This window comes from Labeo rohita, chromosome 13 (genome assembly GCF_022985175.1).
Source record: "Labeo rohita strain BAU-BD-2019 chromosome 13, IGBB_LRoh.1.0, whole genome shotgun sequence".
In the NCBI taxonomy this organism is placed as follows: Eukaryota; Metazoa; Chordata; class Actinopteri; order Cypriniformes; family Cyprinidae; genus Labeo; species Labeo rohita.
Genome location: NC_066881.1, coordinates 7848031 through 7868222, shown reverse-complemented (window position 1 = coordinate 7868222; position 20192 = coordinate 7848031). Strand labels below are relative to the sequence as shown.

Sequence of the window (20192 nt, the reverse complement as noted above, 5' to 3'; positions counted from 1 at the left end):
CCGTTTTCCCTTTTTACAGCAGCGCTCAAGCCAACAGGCTTTACTGTAGAGTACAGTAAGCTTAATCCTTCCCAGAATGCAGCAGTCACAGAGAACACACACAGTTTTCTTGTAGTTTGTGAGAAATGTTTCTTAAGCTGACATAAAAAAAAAATTGATCAAAAGTTATGAGGCAGTAACACTTTGAACATTAAGTTTGTTGTGCCCAGCATTACTTTAGCCACATAAGATTGTGATTTGAAGGCCGTTTACTGTTCCTGGAAAAAGATGTCATCAGACCCTGCAAATCCTGCATGACATTGGCTTTGTGACTCTCTTATACACCCTTGAGCTGCAAGACCAATTTTTGCATTGTAATTGTCTCGAGGGCCATCATCATGTGCTCTGACTCACTACTCTCTCATGTTAAAGAGGTCATATCATATTATTTATTGCGTTTTCTCCCTGAGGGCCATTTAAAGAAGTAATCCACCCAACTTTCCTCTTTTCTCACCCTCGAGTTGTTCCAAACCTGTATGACTTCCTTTTTTCTGTGAAACATGAAAGAAGATATTTTGAAGAACGTTGGAGCTCATTGACGTCCATTGTATGAACATAAAATGAGAGACGCATTTCTGAAAATACATAAATACATGTTTTTTTAATTTTTTTATGTCTCTTCTGCTCACTAAGTCTGCATTTATTTGATCCAAAGTGCAGCAGAACCAGTACAATTTTGAAATATTTTTTTACCATTTTAAAATAACTGTTTTCTGTTTGAATGTATTTTAAAATGTAATTTATTCCTGTGATTTCTATGCTGAATTTTTATCATCATTACTCCAGTCACATGATCCTTCAAAAAATCATTCTAATCATTCTAACTTCTTATTATGATTATTATTATGTTGAAAACAAAGTAGAACCTTTTCAGGTTTCTTTGAATAGAAAGTTCAGAAGAACAGTATTTATGTGAAATAGAAATCTTTTGTAACATTATAAATGTCTTTATCATCACTTTTGATCAATTTAAAACATCCTTGCTAAATAAAAGTATTAATTTTCAGTTTTTTCCTTCTCAAATAAATAAATAATGACTCCAAACGTTCGAATGGTATGGTGTATTGTTTTTGTGTTACAAAAGCTTTTTTTAGATAAATCGATTCAGATATTAATTTGAATATTTGGATCTTTCTATTCATCAAAAAAAAAAAAAAAATTCAACTGTTTTAAATATAATAATAATAATAATAATAATAATAATAATAATAATAATAATAATAGTAATATCAATATTTAAAACAGTTGAGTAAATTTTATTTACATTAAAATTATTATTATTATTATTATTATTATTATTATTATTATTATTATTATTATTGTTATTATTATAAATGTTTTTTTAACAGCAAATCAGCATATAAGAATAATTTCTAAAGGATCATGTGACACTGAAGACTGGAGTAATGACAATGAAAATTTAGCTTTGATCACAGGAATAAATTACATTTAAAAATATTCAAATAGAAAGCAGTTATTTTAAATAAAAATATTTCACAATGTTATATTTTGGTCAAATAAATGCAGGCTTGGTGAGCAGAAGAGACTTCTTTAAAAAAACATTAAAAATCTTTTGACTAGTAGTGTATATATTTTGGGAAATGTGTCTGTTTTGTGTTCATACATTAAAAAAAAAAAATTGCAAGGCATAAGGTTAAGAGAAAATGTCAGATTTTGTTTCGTTTTTATTTATTTATTTATTTTTATATCTCTTTAAAGTGTTACAACTTTACTTTTTATTTAATTTTCCCTGGCATTTTCTACTTTTCCCTAAGTTGTTGTTTTTTTTTTTGTAAATAATTTTTCACTGCTGTGTCTTTAAAGATGCAGTCATGTTAGCAGAGTTTTGGTGAAAATTTACAGGCTAAGAGGCTATTTTCTGTTGTCAGTAGTGTAGTGATACACAGAAGTCACTTTAAAACCAATCATCTTTCTTTTAACTCTGCCAATCAGTGTGACCAACTTGAACTCACTGCGAAATCTTCATGGGAAATCTGGCTGTAGAAGTTAATATGTTCTTAGATGTATTTGCATGTCAGTTTGTAAGTGTATTGCTGGCCTGCAGTCCACAGCAATCCATTTGCATTTAAGATTATCAGTCTGTCTGAGTATGACTCATGGCAATTCACAAAAAGCATTTTTGTATTTGTGTCTGCGGTGTTTGTTTTAATTGTCTGTATGCGCAGCATACTGATGTTTGGAGTAGCCACATGAGCGCCACATTTTTACATTTTAAGCAAAGTTGACCTCTTTAATGTAATATTGTGCGTCAAAGCTTGAATGATAAATGTACATGGGTGGAATGTTTGCCCTGATGTCATTTTCTCCATCCTGTCATCTTTCTAGGTGAGAAACTCCTCTACGCTTCTGTTCAGCACTCTGATTACGCGGATATTCGGGGTGAAGAAGGGAAAAGATGAGCACTCCAAAAAGAACAGGTGTGACTCTATTTGTATTATGTAACACTCCTAACTACACTGTAAAATACGTAAGTTAAAAACACTTTAAACAACCACACATTAATATTGCACATTATTAATGCAAAACACTCTTGTTTTGGCAGACCTTCCACTAGACAATTATTGCTTAACTTGTGTGAGTTAGTTGCACAAACTCAAAAGGTCACGTAGAGTTTATTTCAAATGTCATATAGAGTATAGAGTTCTCTATGCACCAAAAAAAGTTTATAAAATTTGACAACTACACTGTAAAAAATAAAAAAACACAATTTGTTAAGTCAGCTTAAAATAATTTGTTACCCTGCTGCCTTATAATTTTAAGTTCAGTCAACTGAAATAAGTTTAGTCAACTTGAAATGTTAAGTTGTACTAAGTAACAACTTAGATATTTGTGTTTGCTAAACTTAACAGATGGGTAAGAAACCCAGCTGCCTTATATTTTTAAGTTGATTCAGCTCAAATATCTAAGTTGTCACTTAATATCATTTAACATTTCAAGTTGAATAAACTCTTTTTGAGTTGACTGAACTTAAAATTTTAAGGCAGCCAGGTTATAAATTATTTTAAGTTGACTCAACTTTTTTAAGTCTTTTGAAATCTTTCGTTCTTCGTTTAGACGTAAAACGAGGTTCGAAATACATGAGCAGCAGTATACTGTATACTATATACTGTACAGAACTCGTGAAAACAGCTTAATATCAATAATATGATATTTATTAACAGACTGAACAGGAACAATGTTTTTTAAAGGAGAAGTCCGCTTCCAAAATAAAGATTCACATATAATGTACTCACTCCCTTGTCATCCAAGATGTTCATGTCTTTCTTTCTTCAGTCGTAAAGAAATTGTTTTTTGAGGAAAACATTTCAGGATTTTTCTTCATATAATGGACTGATATGGTGCCCCGATTTTGAACTTCCAAAATGCAGTTTAAATGCAGCTTTAAACGATCCCAAATGTGGTTGTAAACGATTCCAGCTGAGGAAGAAGGGTCTTATCTGGCGAAGCAATCGGTTATTTTCATAAAAATAATACAGTTTAAATACTTTTTAAATCTCAAAAAGGGTTAATCTTATTTAACCCTTTTAAATACAGCTAATACATGTGCTATTATTAGCAGAAATCATACTTCGTGTCATACTCGTGGGGACAGTAGCTATGCTTGAAGTAATATTTCATGTCTTCGATTGCATTTGTTATTTGTAGTGCGCCAGCCTTCCCAATAGCAATAAGCTTTGTGCTTTTGTACTTTCTCAGCTATCAAAGTCTCAGCAATCAAAATCAGTTTTATATAGGGAAATACAAAATATGTGTCTTACAATAATGTGTTTTTCAAGCTCTTGAATGTGGCGTGACAGAGCGCTGTATTCATGTGAATCGGTTCATTAAATTGTCCTTTCTTTGTGCAAATTCCACCACCTACTCTGTAAAAAAAAAAAAAAACTGTCGTCCAACCTTTCATTCCTCACATGTATTTAATTAAAAACAACAATAAAACACTCTAAAGGTTGAAGTGGGCTCCAACTCGTTAACACAAGTCATGTTGTATTTTCTGCGATGTCTAATGCTAAGTGACTATTCACAAGCTGTTTTATTCATGGTATGATACAGTAAATGATTGGACATAGGCTTATATTTAACACCTTTCATTTATTATTTGTAGCACACCAGTCACCCAGTAATCACAATCATTTTGTGCTTTGTTGCTTTTAATATATAACACAGCTCAGCTTTCAAATTCTGTCAATTTTATCATGAAATACAAATTATAGATGTGTTTATTTCAAGTTTATAGCAAGATATAAAAGTGAAGCAACATCAGATAGCATGAAAAAACCCCAGAATAACCTACTTTAATGAAACAGAAGATGATTCACATGCTGCTTAAACTGAGGCGAAAACAGCGATCTGTCACACCACATTAAAAACACATTAATGTAACACACATTGTTTGTATTTCACTATAAAACTGACAGAGTTTGAAAGCTGAGACTTTGGAATATCTCCCGGTTCTCCCAATCCGGGCCATTTGCATGTGCAATAGGCTAGAACAGGGGCTGCGAAAATCGGTCCTGGAGAGCCGCAGCCCTGCAGAGTTTTGTTTTAACCCTAATCAAACTAATCAAGGTCTGAAGGGTTGCTAGGAAGCTACAAGCAGGTGAGTTTTTATTTGGGTTGGAGCTGAACTCTGCAGGGCTGCGGCTCTCCAGGACTGGAGTTCGCCACCCTTGGGCTAGAATATACTCTCAAAATATTATAATTTTAATCTTGTAATTGCTGTGAATTCTTGTAATTTTGACTTTATTCTCATCATTTCGACCTTTTTCTCAAAAAATTGTGACTTTATTCTCTTAGTATTTCGACTTTATTCTCTAAATATTACCACATGAATTTTTTTTTATTTATTTATTTTTTAAATGTGCCAATAAGATGCTGTTATAGTAATGGAATATAATTATTTTATATTCCATTGTATTTATTTATTTTTTTTATTAAGCTATAGCATTTATGCATTTATACTAAATGTATTTAGATTACCGTTTTTCATACAAATACATAAAAACCATACATTTTTATCATGATATTGAGGCTGATTATCAGGATCTAAATAAATGCTACTATGGATGACCAATGGTTAATTAAAAATAAAAAAATCAAATAAACAACAAAAAAAAACCCTGTCAGAATAATTAAATTTCACCATATAAAAATGAGGTTGCTATAATTTTTACCGATATTGCTTATTTTGATAATGAACATAAATCTACATTTGCCTTCTAACTCAAGTTACTATAAAATGTGTATTTCTAAGAGACAAAAATGTTTATTATTATTTTATTATTATTATTATTATTAATGTTATTATTAATTATATTATTAGTAGTAGTAGTAGTAATATTATCAGGCAACACAAACCTGTTTCTTGATTTGAAACAATATTACTCATTACAGAACATGTAGCAATTAATTTTTTCTTATTATTTTTAGTTTATTTTGTTCAGTAAAAATGACTGGAAAAAGTGTGAAGAATTCAAAAACATGAAGTGTTTCTCATGTTCTGACCATAAAGAATAATTGAAAACCACAATTTACCATCTGGTTTTTACAGCTTTCACATTGGAGCAAAAATCTCCCATTAAACTTTGAAAAAAATAAAAAATGTACATTTATAATTACCGAAATCGACTGATATATAAAAAATATCTGATATATATATATATATATATATATATATATATATATATATATATATATTTTTTTTTTTTTTTGTCCATATCGCCCAGCCCTAATTTATGCTGTTGCAACCTATTGTGCCAATTTAATTTGATATATTTGACACAATGTAAATTCAGCTTGATTTTATCCATTGGGAATTGGTAAAAAGTGGCTGTAACATTGCAGAAAAGGTTAAGAAGAGATATTTGTGCTGCCAACTGCTTGTTATTACTTTATAATAAATTGTTAAAGGGATACTTCACCCAAAAATGAAAATTCTGTCATTAATTACTATAAAAAAAAGTCCAGTGACATCAGAGGTTCAACCTTGATGTTATGAAGCTACAAAAAAAAACATTAATGATTTTCTCTTCTGTGTCAGTCCTCGACACACAATCATGACAGTACCACAACCACCGATGGTTGGGTACTATTTTAATGATGTCCTTTATACCTTTCTGGGCCTTGAATGTGTCAGTTGCATTGCTGTCTATACAGGGTCAGAAAGCTGTCAGATTTCATCAAATATCTTAATTTGTGTTCTGAGGATGAATAAAGGCCTTACAGGTTTGCAACGACATGAGGTGGTGTAATTAATGACAGAATTTTCATTTTTGTGAGAACTTTTGATGCAAGCATTCCATTAGAATGCATTGCTTCCATGTAAGATGTTGAGGTGAGTTGAAGAGCATCATTTCTCTGTGATCCTGCTCTGTCAAGGGTTGTTCACTAGGGGGCACTGAAGTTCTACCCTTTTAATCTCTTTCCAATCCTCTATTCCAGTCATTAATCTCTGTCGTATGTTGGCCTACAGCGCATGGACACCTTCCAGCCCCTTAAATGTTCTGGATGTTCCTCCTAACTCCCTAATGGTCTTTGTTTGTTTGCGTTCTGCTTCTATCCTCATCCCACATTTATCCACCCTCGCAAAGACTTACTCTTTTGTTCACAGTTTCAGCTCTTGCCTTTACCGATAGCCTCAAACTCTTGACAGGCGTTGAAGCTGACGCACGGGGGTTAACGCACTTCAACGCATGTTAATCTTTTCCGTAGAAGAGGGAACGTTGACACAGTTCTTACACACATTCACACCCTCTCCATTGCTGCCGAGTTGACCGTGACCTCTGATCCCTGGCCACCGCAGGGCTGGGCGGGTGGGCCGCGATGGGACCCCCTGCTGCGGGGACTGCTCTGCGTCAGCTCCCTAATCTCATCCAAATCAGTGGAGCGCGAGCTGTTGCAAGAATGTTCTGGTGCATTCTGGGATTGAACGCAGAGAGGTCACGGATGGAGTGAGGAATGACTAAACGGGAGTGGCGCTGACCTCGTTGAAGAACAATCATGGTTCACTCATGAGATCATGGTTTGTTATGATTAATCGGTGTGCTGATTGGACTTAATTGGAAAATCGAGCTGGTCGTAATGACACAAACTAGTGTGTTGGAATACCTCACACTTCAAAGAGCCCATGTGCTGCCGGGTCAGCTGACCGTGGCGTTTCACGTCAAAATTACCCTGGGATTTTCTGAAGGGACGCTCAGTCTTTAGAGGTCACCGGTCACAATCGTGCTGAAATAATGCTGACTCTGGCTCGGGCGCTGTGAACGCCCATAGTCAGGACAGTTTACTTTCAGGAGAACCCTGCCGTCAGCTTGTCCGACATCTCAATGTGTTTGTCTTTAGTTTTATGTGTTTGTATGGCAAGCGTCTTTATCCTGCGGGTCACTCGGCTATTGCTTCATATTGTTTTGTTTAATTTCTCTTCCTGTGTGCAAGTGTTTTTGTGAGTCCTGTGATTTGTGTGCAAACATGTGCTTGTTAAACATTTTGACAGGCCGTTCTGTTTTGACTTTTTGGGTCTTTTTGTTTACAGTCTGTGTGTACTGTGGCTGTGTTCTGAATTGAATAGTGTCTTACTGTTTTTGCAGCATAGAGTTTGTATACTGTGCACAATATGCAAATTTTCTTTTGCATGGAAGAATGACTTCAAAATGCAAGGTGCATCACATGCTTATATGCTATTCTGTGCTATTGTATAGTATAAGTGGTGCATTTAAAAGTCAGTTGCTTTTAAAATGAAAATGGCTATTGCTTGAAAAATGACAAAAGTTCTATTTGAAAAGAAATTGCCTACATTCTAAATGTTATATACTAGCTGGCAGATTACATAGTTTAGCAGGGCCTTATGATTTCCGCAATGCTGAAAACTCAAACGGAATCGCATAATACTAAAAATAGAATTTACTTTACAATGCAGAATGTCATGGAAGTTGCCAAATTTTGGATGAAAAAATCAAAAGTAGGTCAGTTCACTTAAATCATCATGTGATATGGACTAGTGTTTGTAAATATTAAGCTGCAAAAAGACAATTTAAAACCGAATTCTGCATGCTCTGTGTGTGAATGAATGGTGCAGATGCAGTTTTGTTTACTAAACAAATTACTGAAGAATACTTATTTACCATAATTTATTTACCAGAAAACTGTTGAAAAAAAAAAAAAATAAATAAATAAATAAACTAAAAATAAATAGTTTTTAAACATGTTTTTTATATTTAATGAAAATTTAATGAAGCCATTAGAATGGAATCCAGAAAATAAATGTAAAAAAAAAAAAAAGATTTTGACAAAAACAACAACAAAACAACAAAAATGAATTCAGAATGTTTTTTTTTTTTTTTTTTTTTTTTTTTTTTTTTGAAAATTAAAATAAAATAAAATAAAATAAAATAAAATAAAATAAAATAAAATTTGGGAAAAAAAAATAAAAATGAGTTTGGGAAAAAATAAAATGGATTTCATAGGGCTGTTAAATTGTAAGTTTTATGATTTCAATTAATTGGGCATGCTTTTTGATTAATATTGTTTTTAATTTAACCATTAAAACAGAGTCTAAAAGATGAAAATGGAAAATAAAACTGAATCCAGAAAATTAAAATGGAAAAAAAAAAAAAAAAAAAAAAATGGAAAAAAAAAAAATGAAAAAAATAATAAAAATGAATTTTGGAAAAAATACAATGGATTTCATATGGCTGTTAAATTGTAAGTTTCATTTATTATATATATATATATATATATATATATATATATATATATATATATATATATATGAATATATATATCAAAATATATATAGTGTATATATATATATATATATATATATATGAATATAAATCATATATAAAGTGTATATATATATATATATATATATATATATATATATATATGACATATATAATTTTTTCAAATTATTAAATCATTAAAACCATTAAAACAACAGCAAAATAAAAAGGAAAAAAGTTTTTTTGGGGTAAAATTTGGAAGGTGAATAAATTGAATTTGAAAGAAATCGTTGTTGTTGTTGTTGTTGTTGTTGTTGTTGTTGTTGTTGTTGTTGTTGTTGTTTTTTTTTTTTTGGCTATTTAATCAAAGTCTAGAAAAATTAAAATGGAAAAAAATTGAATCCAGAAAAGGGGAAACTGAATTTGGAGAAAAACCAAAAAAACCCACAGAATTCAGGAAAAAATAAAACCGATTTCATATCGCCCTAGTTAATGTAAGGCTCTTCAAAAGTTTGAAATTTATTTAATCAAAAATAGAGTAAAAACTGTAAAATATTATAATTTAAAATAACTTCTTAACTTTCTATTTGATTTTAAAGTGTAATTTAATACAGTGACGGTAAAGCTAAGTTTTCAGCATAATTCAGTCTTTAGTGTCACTTGATCCTTCAGAAATCATTCTAATATGCTAATTTCCTATTGTTATCACTGTTCAAAAACAGTACTGGTTAATATCTTTGTGGAAACAGTAATAGTTTTTCAGGACTGTTTGAATAGAAAGATTATAAGCATTTATTTAAACATTTATTTAAAATAGGTAACCATGTGAAACATGACTTTCATCCTTTCAGAATAAATTATTACTTTCTTGCAAAAACATTTCCAGCAAATTTACGTACAGTAGTGTACAGAAAAACTTTAAAACTCGGTCAGTCTATCTAGTTTAAAATGTCATGTTACTTGATGCTTCTCTAAAACAATTTTCACAGAAATTGCTAGTAAATAATTACAAAGCAAAACAAGCATTTTTTAGTGTACCTAAAGCAAGAGAGTTATAGAGTCTTTAATATTTTATCAATCGCATGTTTGTTTATCAAATCTGAGTTTTAGTAGCCGTGCGCTCCTGAATTCGTTAATGTAAGTGACGCTTGTTTGTGTTTCTTGGAGTGGTTTGCTTTTCAAACATGTTTTACATTAGCTTTTATGTTTTGCGTAACTTAAAAAAAAAAAAAAACTTGAATTGATCAGCTTCTTACCAATTATAACAATGATTATGGTCAAAACAAAGCACTCCGGGTAATGTTTTGCTTGGTCTATTTGGACTAGATCAAAGAAGTCAAATCAGAGTTTGAAAAACGAATGATAAACATCTTAGTTAAACACCGAAACGAAACAAACCGAAAGCTTTCAAAACCGTTGTATAAAACATATTTTGACAAGTGACGACTTCAGTTGCGCTCAAGTTTATAAACAGGACTAACGAAGTTGCTAGCATCTGATACAATCTTCTCGCCTAGTTTGGACTCCTTAAATGTTTGTCGACTGTTTTCATATGCATACAAGACACTTTTGTTCAGTTGTTTTTGCTTGGTCTCATCAGAATACAGAGCGAGTTTGGTTGTTACTCAGACTTTTATTGGCTGACCTAAGTCGTCAGTGCACAATGCAGAAAAAAGAGTTTGTTTCCTGTTTTCATGATCTGAATGTGCATTACGTTACATAAACAAATTAGCTAAAGAAATACTGTAGCGTAGTGTGTGTGTGGTCAGCATTTGTGGTTATAATGGCCCTACGTAACACACTCGAGCGCATTACACGTAATATGCTAACGTATATCAGTTTACATTCATTCTTGAATGTAAGTAAAGACAAACAAGAGAGGTTAAAGACTGTTTAAGCTCGACAGGCTGCATTTATGGACATCTTGGAAGTGTTTTGTCAGGAAGACACTAATCCGTACTGAAGGTATGCAGGGTTGTGTTGAGCTTAACTGTAACCACATTTGCCCACGTCAGAGCTCATTTGTGTGTGTGTGTATGTTGCTAGCATGCAGCATGTGGCCGGGTTGCAGACGAAGCTGACCCACCTTGTTACTATGACAGCGCCCTGGCCTAAGTTCAGACCAGACTGTGTGCATTAGCGGTTGAAACAGGATGTGGTGTGTTTGTGTGTGTGTATTTTACATAGCTGGAGTCACAACATGTGTGTTTGAAACATTGGCTCTCGAGCTAAAGTTAGCCCCGTATGGGCTGTTTCAGTTAGACATGCAGAAAAAAACGTTTTATTGGAAGGTCTATCTTAAACACAGAGGCCTAGCTAAATAAAGCCACGTTTATGTGTGTCACACACGCATACACTTTCACTGTCTGCCTTGCCCTCTCTGAACACACATGCGTTTGTCTCGAGTGAAATTCCCAGGGTTTATTCCAGCCGCGCCGCTTTCTAAGGAATAAACAAACAGGGCCGGTGAGCCGCGTGTCCCTGCAGCGCTCCATCAGAGGCTGCGCTAATGAGAGCTTTATAGAGCTGTAAAGAGCGCAGACTTTAGGAAGTGGTTTACAAACCAGACCTTTAAAGGTTGCAGTCGCTCTCTCTCCTCTCGTGTCACTTCGGCTCCATTCCAAAATCTAGTGAGCTGCCTACGTAGGCAGCACGTTCCTGGCGCAAAGGGTGTTCCGAAAGGAAATGCCTTCTTTTGGCAGAATTAGCGGAGGAAACCGTCTCATAATGCACTGAGATGTGAAATTTTACGGTTCATGTTGTATGGTAGAGTAAGAATATGGCTACCTGAGCTCATGACAAAAAAACGTAGGGTGCAACGGGGCTAAAGGCACCTTTGATGCTATTTTCCTCTAAACTACTAGATGGCAGAAAAACATGGCGTAGCAATGCCCAAAACATGCGCTTTTCAAGATGCACGTGCAAATTTGCCTGATCTTTGACGCGATCGCGGGCAGCAGCGCAAAGTCGATTCTGTGCTTGCTTGATCTAATTTTTGGTTACTTTTTAATTATTTTTAAAAATGTTGTAGATTTAAGTAGCAAATGAGAATCGCTAATACTTAAATATAACGTAATATAAACGTAAATGTATCTTGAGACAAAGGTCTTCTTAATGATTTTCAGTTTTGTTTAAGATGGTTTTAAACTAGATAAAAAAGATAAAAAAGTTTGTCAAAACAAACTTTAAGTTGGCTTGAGAAAGCTGGACCAGAAAATTTGAAAAGAAAAGTTTTAAGTTTGATGGTTTTCAGTTTGAAATAGTTTTTAAGATGATTAGCAAGTTATTAACATGTTGCTAGTCTGTTTCTATCATGATAAACATGTTGCTAGCATGATTAGCAAGTTATTAACATGTCGTTAGCATGATTAGCAAGTTACTAGCATGATTCTAGTTGCTAGACTTGGCTAGATAGATAAATAGATTAAAACTATTAGATAGAATGGAAGTTTGATTAGAAATGTATTGATTAGAAATAGTGCATAGAAGGGAAGTCTTGATTTAGTCTCAAGGGATTCTGGGAGTTTAAGTTTGAATTCTGACAGTTGGAGTTTGAATAGTGTTGGTCATTTGAACATTCTGTCAATGTAAGTCTGTGGGATTTTTATGATTTTTAATCTTTAATTTTATGAAAACTAGAATTGGATCAGTTAGAAAAGATACAGCAGCCCGAGTCGGATCAGTCTGAAGATCTGGAACCGAGTTTGGTGGTTCTAGCTTGAAAACTCTAGGACAGTGGTTCTCAACAGGGGGGGCGCGGAGGGATCGGAAGTGGGGATCGCGGAACCGGGGGTCCACCCGGGCCTGGGCGCGGGTAACTTTTGAGGTCTGGTGCAAATTATGACATACAAAAATACATGGGCTATAGACTCATATGGATTATTCATTGAAAGGTTGCGAGCTCGATTCAAACACACGCAATCTTACTGCTATATGATGATGATTTCGCCATGCATATAAAACCTTTGAAATCGCAATCACATCGGAATATTTAAACGTGCTTTCGCGCGAGAGAGCTCTGGTCATGTAAGTTAAGCTTTGTTTGAACAAGCTTCACGACCACGATACACGGTATAGGTTACATTTCTGTGTTGCTAACATTGAATAATAATTAAAGTATTCGGATAAATGCTCATTAGAGCCCATGCACGGGCCTCATATATATTTCCTAGCCTGGCCCTTGTCCGACAGCTTATCAGAATTATCGGCCCGAGCCCGTCTTTTCCCCCCTTCTCCCAAAACAGCTTATACTACTGTTTCATCTATTGAAATAGTTCAGTTTTGTATGTAATGGCAAAGTGATTTTATTTCGTTTCATTCATTTGTTAAGTGTTAACAAATTTGTTATTTAGAAAAACGTTTGGAGCATTTTTGTTCATTAAATATAGCCTAAAGTTTTTGTTTTTTAAAGTAAGGACTGTTTGATCAATTTTGCCTTCTCAAATCATCACGACTTGTTTAAAATAAAATCTATAGATATAGGCCCAAAAGAGTTCAAGTATAAAACAATGTTAGTTGCAACGTTAAACTTAGAGAAATGTGCGCTATTAGACGCATACCCAAATTTGTGTGGAGAGTGGAAGCTAAAGGCACATTGCAGGAAATTGAGGCGCCAGCGCGATGACTTGCATTTTTTTTTTTTTTTTTTTTTTTTTTTTTTTTTTCAGTGGAAACAATTAAAAATATTCTGTCATTTTTGCTCATAATACATCTTTCGCAACTGTTAAGGGTCAACTTTTATTTGTGTGCACTCACAGCATCATCAAAATGTTGCAAAAGGTGCTTTTATTAAATAAAGAAAACAAACATGATGCGCTTTCTGTTGCCTCAACAGGAGCCCTTCACAAAAATGAACCGAAACTCAGCAAATGCATACCTCACAGACATGATACATATATCTATAGAAAGCTTGAAATGATTAATTAACGAAATAAAACAAATACTCTGTCACAAAAACTCTTTCTACATGTAATTTTTAAAGATGCATCTCTCTAAAGGCACGTCCGAGTCAGGATCTGCAACTTCATCCTTGCGACACTGAAAACACTGGTTTATTAATAAATAATTTAAATATCCTCTTATTTCCCCCGGAACATTCATTGTAATTACGTTTGATGGTGCTTTGTGACATTTTCAGCCTATTGCGTGCGCTTGAACGTGGATCTCTTCCAGCTGCGCTGATTTGCTGCTGCTGGCGGAGACACTAAACGCTTTCCGAACCGGTCTCGAAAGTGAAAGCAAAAGTGAAGTCTCGTGGTGTTTCCACCAGCGCGGAAATTTATTTTCATCACCATAATTGGTGTATGTATAAAATATCAAAATAAGGAGAAGCCTAAAACAGACCCGAGGCCCGGCCTGTGTCTGAACTATAACTTGATAGGGGAGGTTTGGGGGGGCTGCTGTTGTTGGGGCATAAAGGCACAATAATTAACATGATAATTGATGGAAGGCAGACTTTTCCACACTTTCCAACCTGACATGGTTAGATTCAGATGGTGAATATCATATATTATGTCCATATTAGACATAATCACCGTGTTTAGAATGAAACCAACATTTTTTAAAAACATTAATCGTATCATATAATAAAATATCATTTGTTGTTACTACTGTAAATCTATGTTAAATTATGGGATTTCCTGCAATGCTTTCAGAGCCTTTACATTTGAAAATGATTTTGTTTCTGTATTTTAAAATGTTTTATATTAACATACATCTTCATATTTGTTGAACAAAAATTATTTTATTTATCAAAATAAGCAGAAAATAGTGCCAACTTTGCTAAAGTGATTGTTTTGTATTAACTTAGTCATTATTAAGTATTAACTTATTATTAACTTAGTCATTATTAAAAAAAAAAACAACAACATTATTTTAGGTAAAGTATTTGTATCAATACTGTGCCTTGTACCCCACACTGGTGAGTCTTTTTAACCCGTATGTGGGGTAAAAGCCTCCCTTTCCCACCTCATACATTTACGATATATATATATATATATATATATATATATATATATATATATATATATATATATATATATATATATATAATTCCTTTTGCATGCAGTGCTGATGATCACCAGTGCAAAGATTCATTGGTCCAAAACAAAAAAAAAATACATTATATATCAGCCCTAATATAATGTAAAACAGTGATTGTACAGTGGAATAGATACAATTTCTATAATTATCAGTTGTCACTCAATATCTCCCAATAATGTCTTGGTAGGATGATATTTAAGATCTTTAAAAATTTTTGCATTATTTATTTAATTTTTAAATGTTGGTGTTATGTCTGCAGCTTGTGCACTTGCCCATTAAATCTTAAACTTGAATGAATTGTGAAAAACTGCCCACTCTGTTCTCTTTCCCTGGCTCATGGTTTCTTCACTGGTGCATTGTGTTATTCTTGATAGCTTGATGACTTGATTTATTTATACCAGACATTATATAACACCTCTCCATGGCATGAGGTCTTATCTTATTTTCACTTTAAATTAAATGCAGGGGTTTTACCTACTGTTGCTATAGTAGCGAATGCAACATTGATTGAAAGCTAAACCACACATCCTTATTTCACTGTTATTGTTTACACTGTGGTTAAGCAGACAGTTTGCTTCTTGCATTCAGTTCAACAAATAAAAGAGGGCGAGCTTTTGACTGCACTGCACACAATGTTCTTGCTTTGTCCATGCAATAAATTGCATAAATGAGTAGGTTAATGTAGCATATTTAATTTCTCAGGTAATTTCAATGTTATGACCCATTTCTGGGGTGGCCAAAATTACACTTTAAAATCAATTTAAAGTTACAATTAAATATATAAATACATATGAAGATACATATTAAAACTTGTAATTCACACCCTTATAGCATGCAGATATTTATTTCCTTTATTCACTCGTGTGATTGTCATGTGTTGCATGCCTTTGTATTTTATTGTATTTTATTTTTTATTCTATTTTTTTAATTCATTTGATATTTTTATTTTTATTTAATTATTTTTATATTCTATTGTTGTTTCATTATTTTTATTTTAGATTTTATTTTATTAATTTTATATGTATTTATTTTTTAATTTATATTTTATTCCATTTTATTTTTTATTCTGTTATATTTTATTTTTATTTTATTTTATTTTATTTTATTTTTTTCATTTAGATTTTTAAATTTTACTTTAATTTTACTTTTAATTTAAAACTTTTTAGAATTTTTTTTGTATTCTGTTCTATTGTATTATTCAGTTTTTATTTATTTAATTTTATATTTTATTGTATTGTATTTTATTTTTAATTGTTTCCCATTTTATTTTCTATTCTTTTCTTTTTGTTTTTTATTTTTATTTATTATTTTATTCCATTTTGTATTTTATTCTGTTCTATTTTATTTTTATTTTATTTAGTTTTCTTTTAATTTTATATATTTTTAATTTAATTCATATATATATATATATATATATATATATATATAAAACATTATATTTTACATTTTATGACCCCCGATTAAGGGTGCAAGCTGAGAAAGAGAGAGATTCTGTTTTAGTTTTTATTTTATTTTATTTTATTTTATTATTTGTGGGGACTATCTTTACCTAAAATCTGATTGCAAGACGGACTACAATATATACAATATATATTTTTAATATTAAAAGTGATATCACTTTTAATTTAAAGGTAGTAGATAACACATGCCTGTGCACACTGGGAATCATATTTTCTCAAAAATAGATCAGCTGACACAAATTTTACATACAGTCCACAGTGAATGTGTCATAACCAAATGTATATATCGCAGCATGGTTTTAAATCAAGAATTTGAAATCAAGATCTATGGCTATGCAAACAAGTTTGTTAGATACTAAAAAACTTTAAAATGCACATTTGCTGTATGCAAAATATGAAAAAATATTATAGCATTTGTCTTTCAATTACTGGCCAAAGCTGTTAAGCTGGTTCTCTCGTCTGCAAAATACTGCCAAATATAATTCTCATATCCATTCCTACACATACCGTAACCTCTCTCTCTCTCTCTCTTTCTCTCTGTCTTCTCTTATCAGGATGACCGGCCGAGAGTTTTTCACTCGTTTTCCTGCCCTCTATCCCTTCCTCCTCAGTCAGCTACAGGAAGCTGCAGCCACTGTGAACAGGTGAGAATTTCCCAACAAAAGCCCCCCCATAACATCACAGGGCCCCGCAATGTGTGTGCGATTTGCGTCGGATGTTGTTAAGGAGCTGAACGATCCCAGCGCTGGCTAAACGGACCCAGTTCTTCTTCTCACCCTTCTTTAATTTCTCCGAGGCCCTTATATGAAATCGTTTAAGTGCCTCATTAGACCTATTAAGCATTTTGACCACACTGATGGACAGATTCCTAGCTGAGATGGCTCCGATAAGTAAACCACGTGTGGGAGTTTCGGCCATGTTGGATCCAGACGACTGTGAGAACATGCTAGTCTCTTATCTCCCTCATTTAATTTCTCCACAGACTGATGCGCGGCTCTTCCAAAAAGCACTTGCGTTGTGCAAGAGGCCCTTGAGCCAATATTATCTTAATATGTATCAAATTATTTTAATGCGTTTTCAGTCTGGCGTTCTCTCCTTTAGCTACGAGCGGTCTGACTCGTTCCCACGGCCTAGTCTTCGCGTCCCGCTTGCCAAGCAACGCTCGTATTTTATACCGCCTATAAATTATTTAGCATATAAATAAGGGCAGAAAGAAGCGCGAAGCGGTTTGCGCCACCCACCTTTACCAAATATGAAAAGAGCGTCTTGGGATGTCTAGGGGGGAGTTCGCCGTTTAGCGTGATTGAGAAGTTTTTCCTATTGAAGTGTAATCCAGAATGTTTCTTTTATCTGGAAAGCAGGCTGTAAAAAGCATGTGGGAACGCTGGAATACGGTTCATCGCCCTCCTTGCAATTTGTAAACCGGTTCGCGATATGAAGATTTCACGAGCGCGGATGAAATCGTGATGAACGATTTGCCTCGGCTTGAGGGGTTTATAACAGTTTTAAACGTTTAACATGGGAAACGAGCGCCGAGAGGGTTCGGTTGGACATGCACCAGAGATGAAATGAGATGAAAAGACCGGGCCAAGTGGAGCCAAGACTGAAACTCGCTTTGCTAATCTCACATTTTCTTCCAGTCTTATCACCTCTTCACCCTCGCTGAACTTTTTCGCTCATTTTAATGTCTTTTTCCATTCGCCTGATTTATCATATTTCATTGGTTCGTTCTCGCACTCCCCTTCCAGCTTGCGCACGAGGTTTAACGCTTCGATCTCCCTGGGCTTGGTGGCGATCTCAAGTTCTTGGCTGTCCCACACTGTGCCTGACTGAAATCAGACTCTAAACGCATTACCCGGGCCCTGATTAGCAAAATAGCATTTCCTGCGCTCTGGCCCGGGGTCTACGGGCTCCTGGGACCCCTTGGTGGTGGGGAGCTTGGCCATGTTTGATGTAATAATGACAAGCGTATCCACAGCTGGCAGCTGTGCCGTGGAAAGCTCACAGCCTGTGGAGAACAGAACAGGTTTTGGCCCTTGCAGAGTAATAGAAAGATATGAGTAATTTACATTTGCGTGTGTTTTCTGTCTGTTTTTTTCTTGTGTTTGCTCTGGCTTAAGTCTTGAATTTCCACTGGACTGTCAGAGAAACATGTGCAGAAATGTAGTAAAAGAGAAAGGAAGTGAAGGGGTCATTGGGATAGTAATGGTGACCATGTGTACATGTGCTCATCTTGTCATTGAAACTGTTATTGCCATATGCGTTTGGAATAGCTGGTCGCTAATTCTGAAACCCTCAGCTAAAAGACCAGTTATAATATACATATATATATATATATGTGTGTGTGTGTGTGTATGTGTATATATATGTATATATATATGTAAATGTATATGTTAGTAAGTGCAGTTTAGCAAATGCTAGTTTAGTAATAAGTGAAGTTATGGAGTCAAGTGCAGGTATGTTGGTTAGGTAGGGTGACCACCTGGCAATAGGGCTGTTGGCGGGACATAGATGTGATTTTGTGGGACAATGCGGGACACGTGTGAGACTGATACATTTTCTACTCTTCTGCTGTGTAAATACTAATACATCATTGTCATATGCACTGATCCTGCAAGCGAGTGAAAGTGCGTCTTTTTTTATGAGAGTGAAGAAAATCCACCTGCGAGAGAAGAGATTTGTGTTTGCACATTTTGATGCGCCCCGCATTACAAATATTTGCGCTAGACATTTTTCATTTAAAATAACGCCATAGAAACCCCCTCAAACGAACTATTAAAATAAGAAGAAAGCAGCTTTGCAGCTTTCAGACGAGAGTTTTTAAAAATTGGTTAAAATGAATGGAAAATATTGTATTTTTCCGTGTGTGCTCGACCACTTTTGTCGGTGGTGCTAGATCACTTAATGAGGTCCGCAAATCCTTTGTGCAGAAACTATGCCGGAAAAAGAATAAATAAAAAGCTTTCTTAAAAAGACAAAAGAACGCATGGACGTTTTCTTAGTATGATCTTTAAAAACCAACAGACTGATCAAAATGCGGGACATTTTCTCAATATGCGATGTGCGGGACAAAGGGTGAAAATGCTGTGCGGTACAACGCAAAGCGGGACAGGTGGTCACCCTGTGGTTAGGTTAGTATTGTTAGTCATGTCAATAAGTGAAGGTCATTATGTCAGTAAGTGAAGGGTGTTTAATCATTAAACAAGATATGATATCACGTCTAGATGAGTTATATTCCTTCAGTTAGTAACATTTGTATCTGGAGTTAAGTTATACTAGTTAAAGTTATAAGTTAGTTATACTAGTAAGGTATACTTGTAAGTTATACTAGTTAAATAAGTTAGTTGGAGAAGTTATGAAGTCACATCGGGAAGTTAGGTTAGTACTGTATGTGAAGGAAGTTACATGAAATCACATATAGGTAAGTTAGTTAGGTTCATTATTTTACTTATATGTTAATAAGTGATGGAAGTTATGCAAGTTAAGTTGGACAAATTATAGGCTAGTACGGTTAGTTACATTAGTAAGTGGAGTAAGCTATGCTAGTGAAATAACAAAAGTTATGAAGTCACACAGGTAAGTTTGGTAAGGTTAGTGCTGTTGTATGTTATGTTAGTTATGTCAGTGAAGGGCGTAGTGCTAGTTACATTGGAGAAGTTGGTGACACTTTAGTATAGGGAACACTTTAGTATTCACACTACTCAAACTAGCTACTTATTAGCATGCATATTACTAGCATAGTGGCTGTTTATTAGTACTTATAAAGCACATATTCTGCATGACCATATTCTACATCCTTCATCCTACCCAATACCTAAATTTAACAATTACCTTACTAACTATTAACAAGCAACATAATAGGAGTTTCTTGAGGCAAAACTTGTAGTTAACGGTTTGTTAATAGCGAGAATTG

The 20192-nt window shown here is 33.9% G+C and overlaps 1 protein-coding gene across 1 annotated transcript in view; it reads left to right on the top strand.

Moving 5' to 3' along the window:
- The window catches only part of thada (THADA armadillo repeat containing), a 140054-nt gene that overhangs the window by 42466 nt on the left and 77396 nt on the right, over window positions 1-20192 (top strand). The window contains 2 exon segments of the mRNA XM_051126745.1: window positions 2386-2477; window positions 16834-16923. Coding sequence (XP_050982702.1) covers window positions 2386-2477; window positions 16834-16923 — 182 coding nt within the window.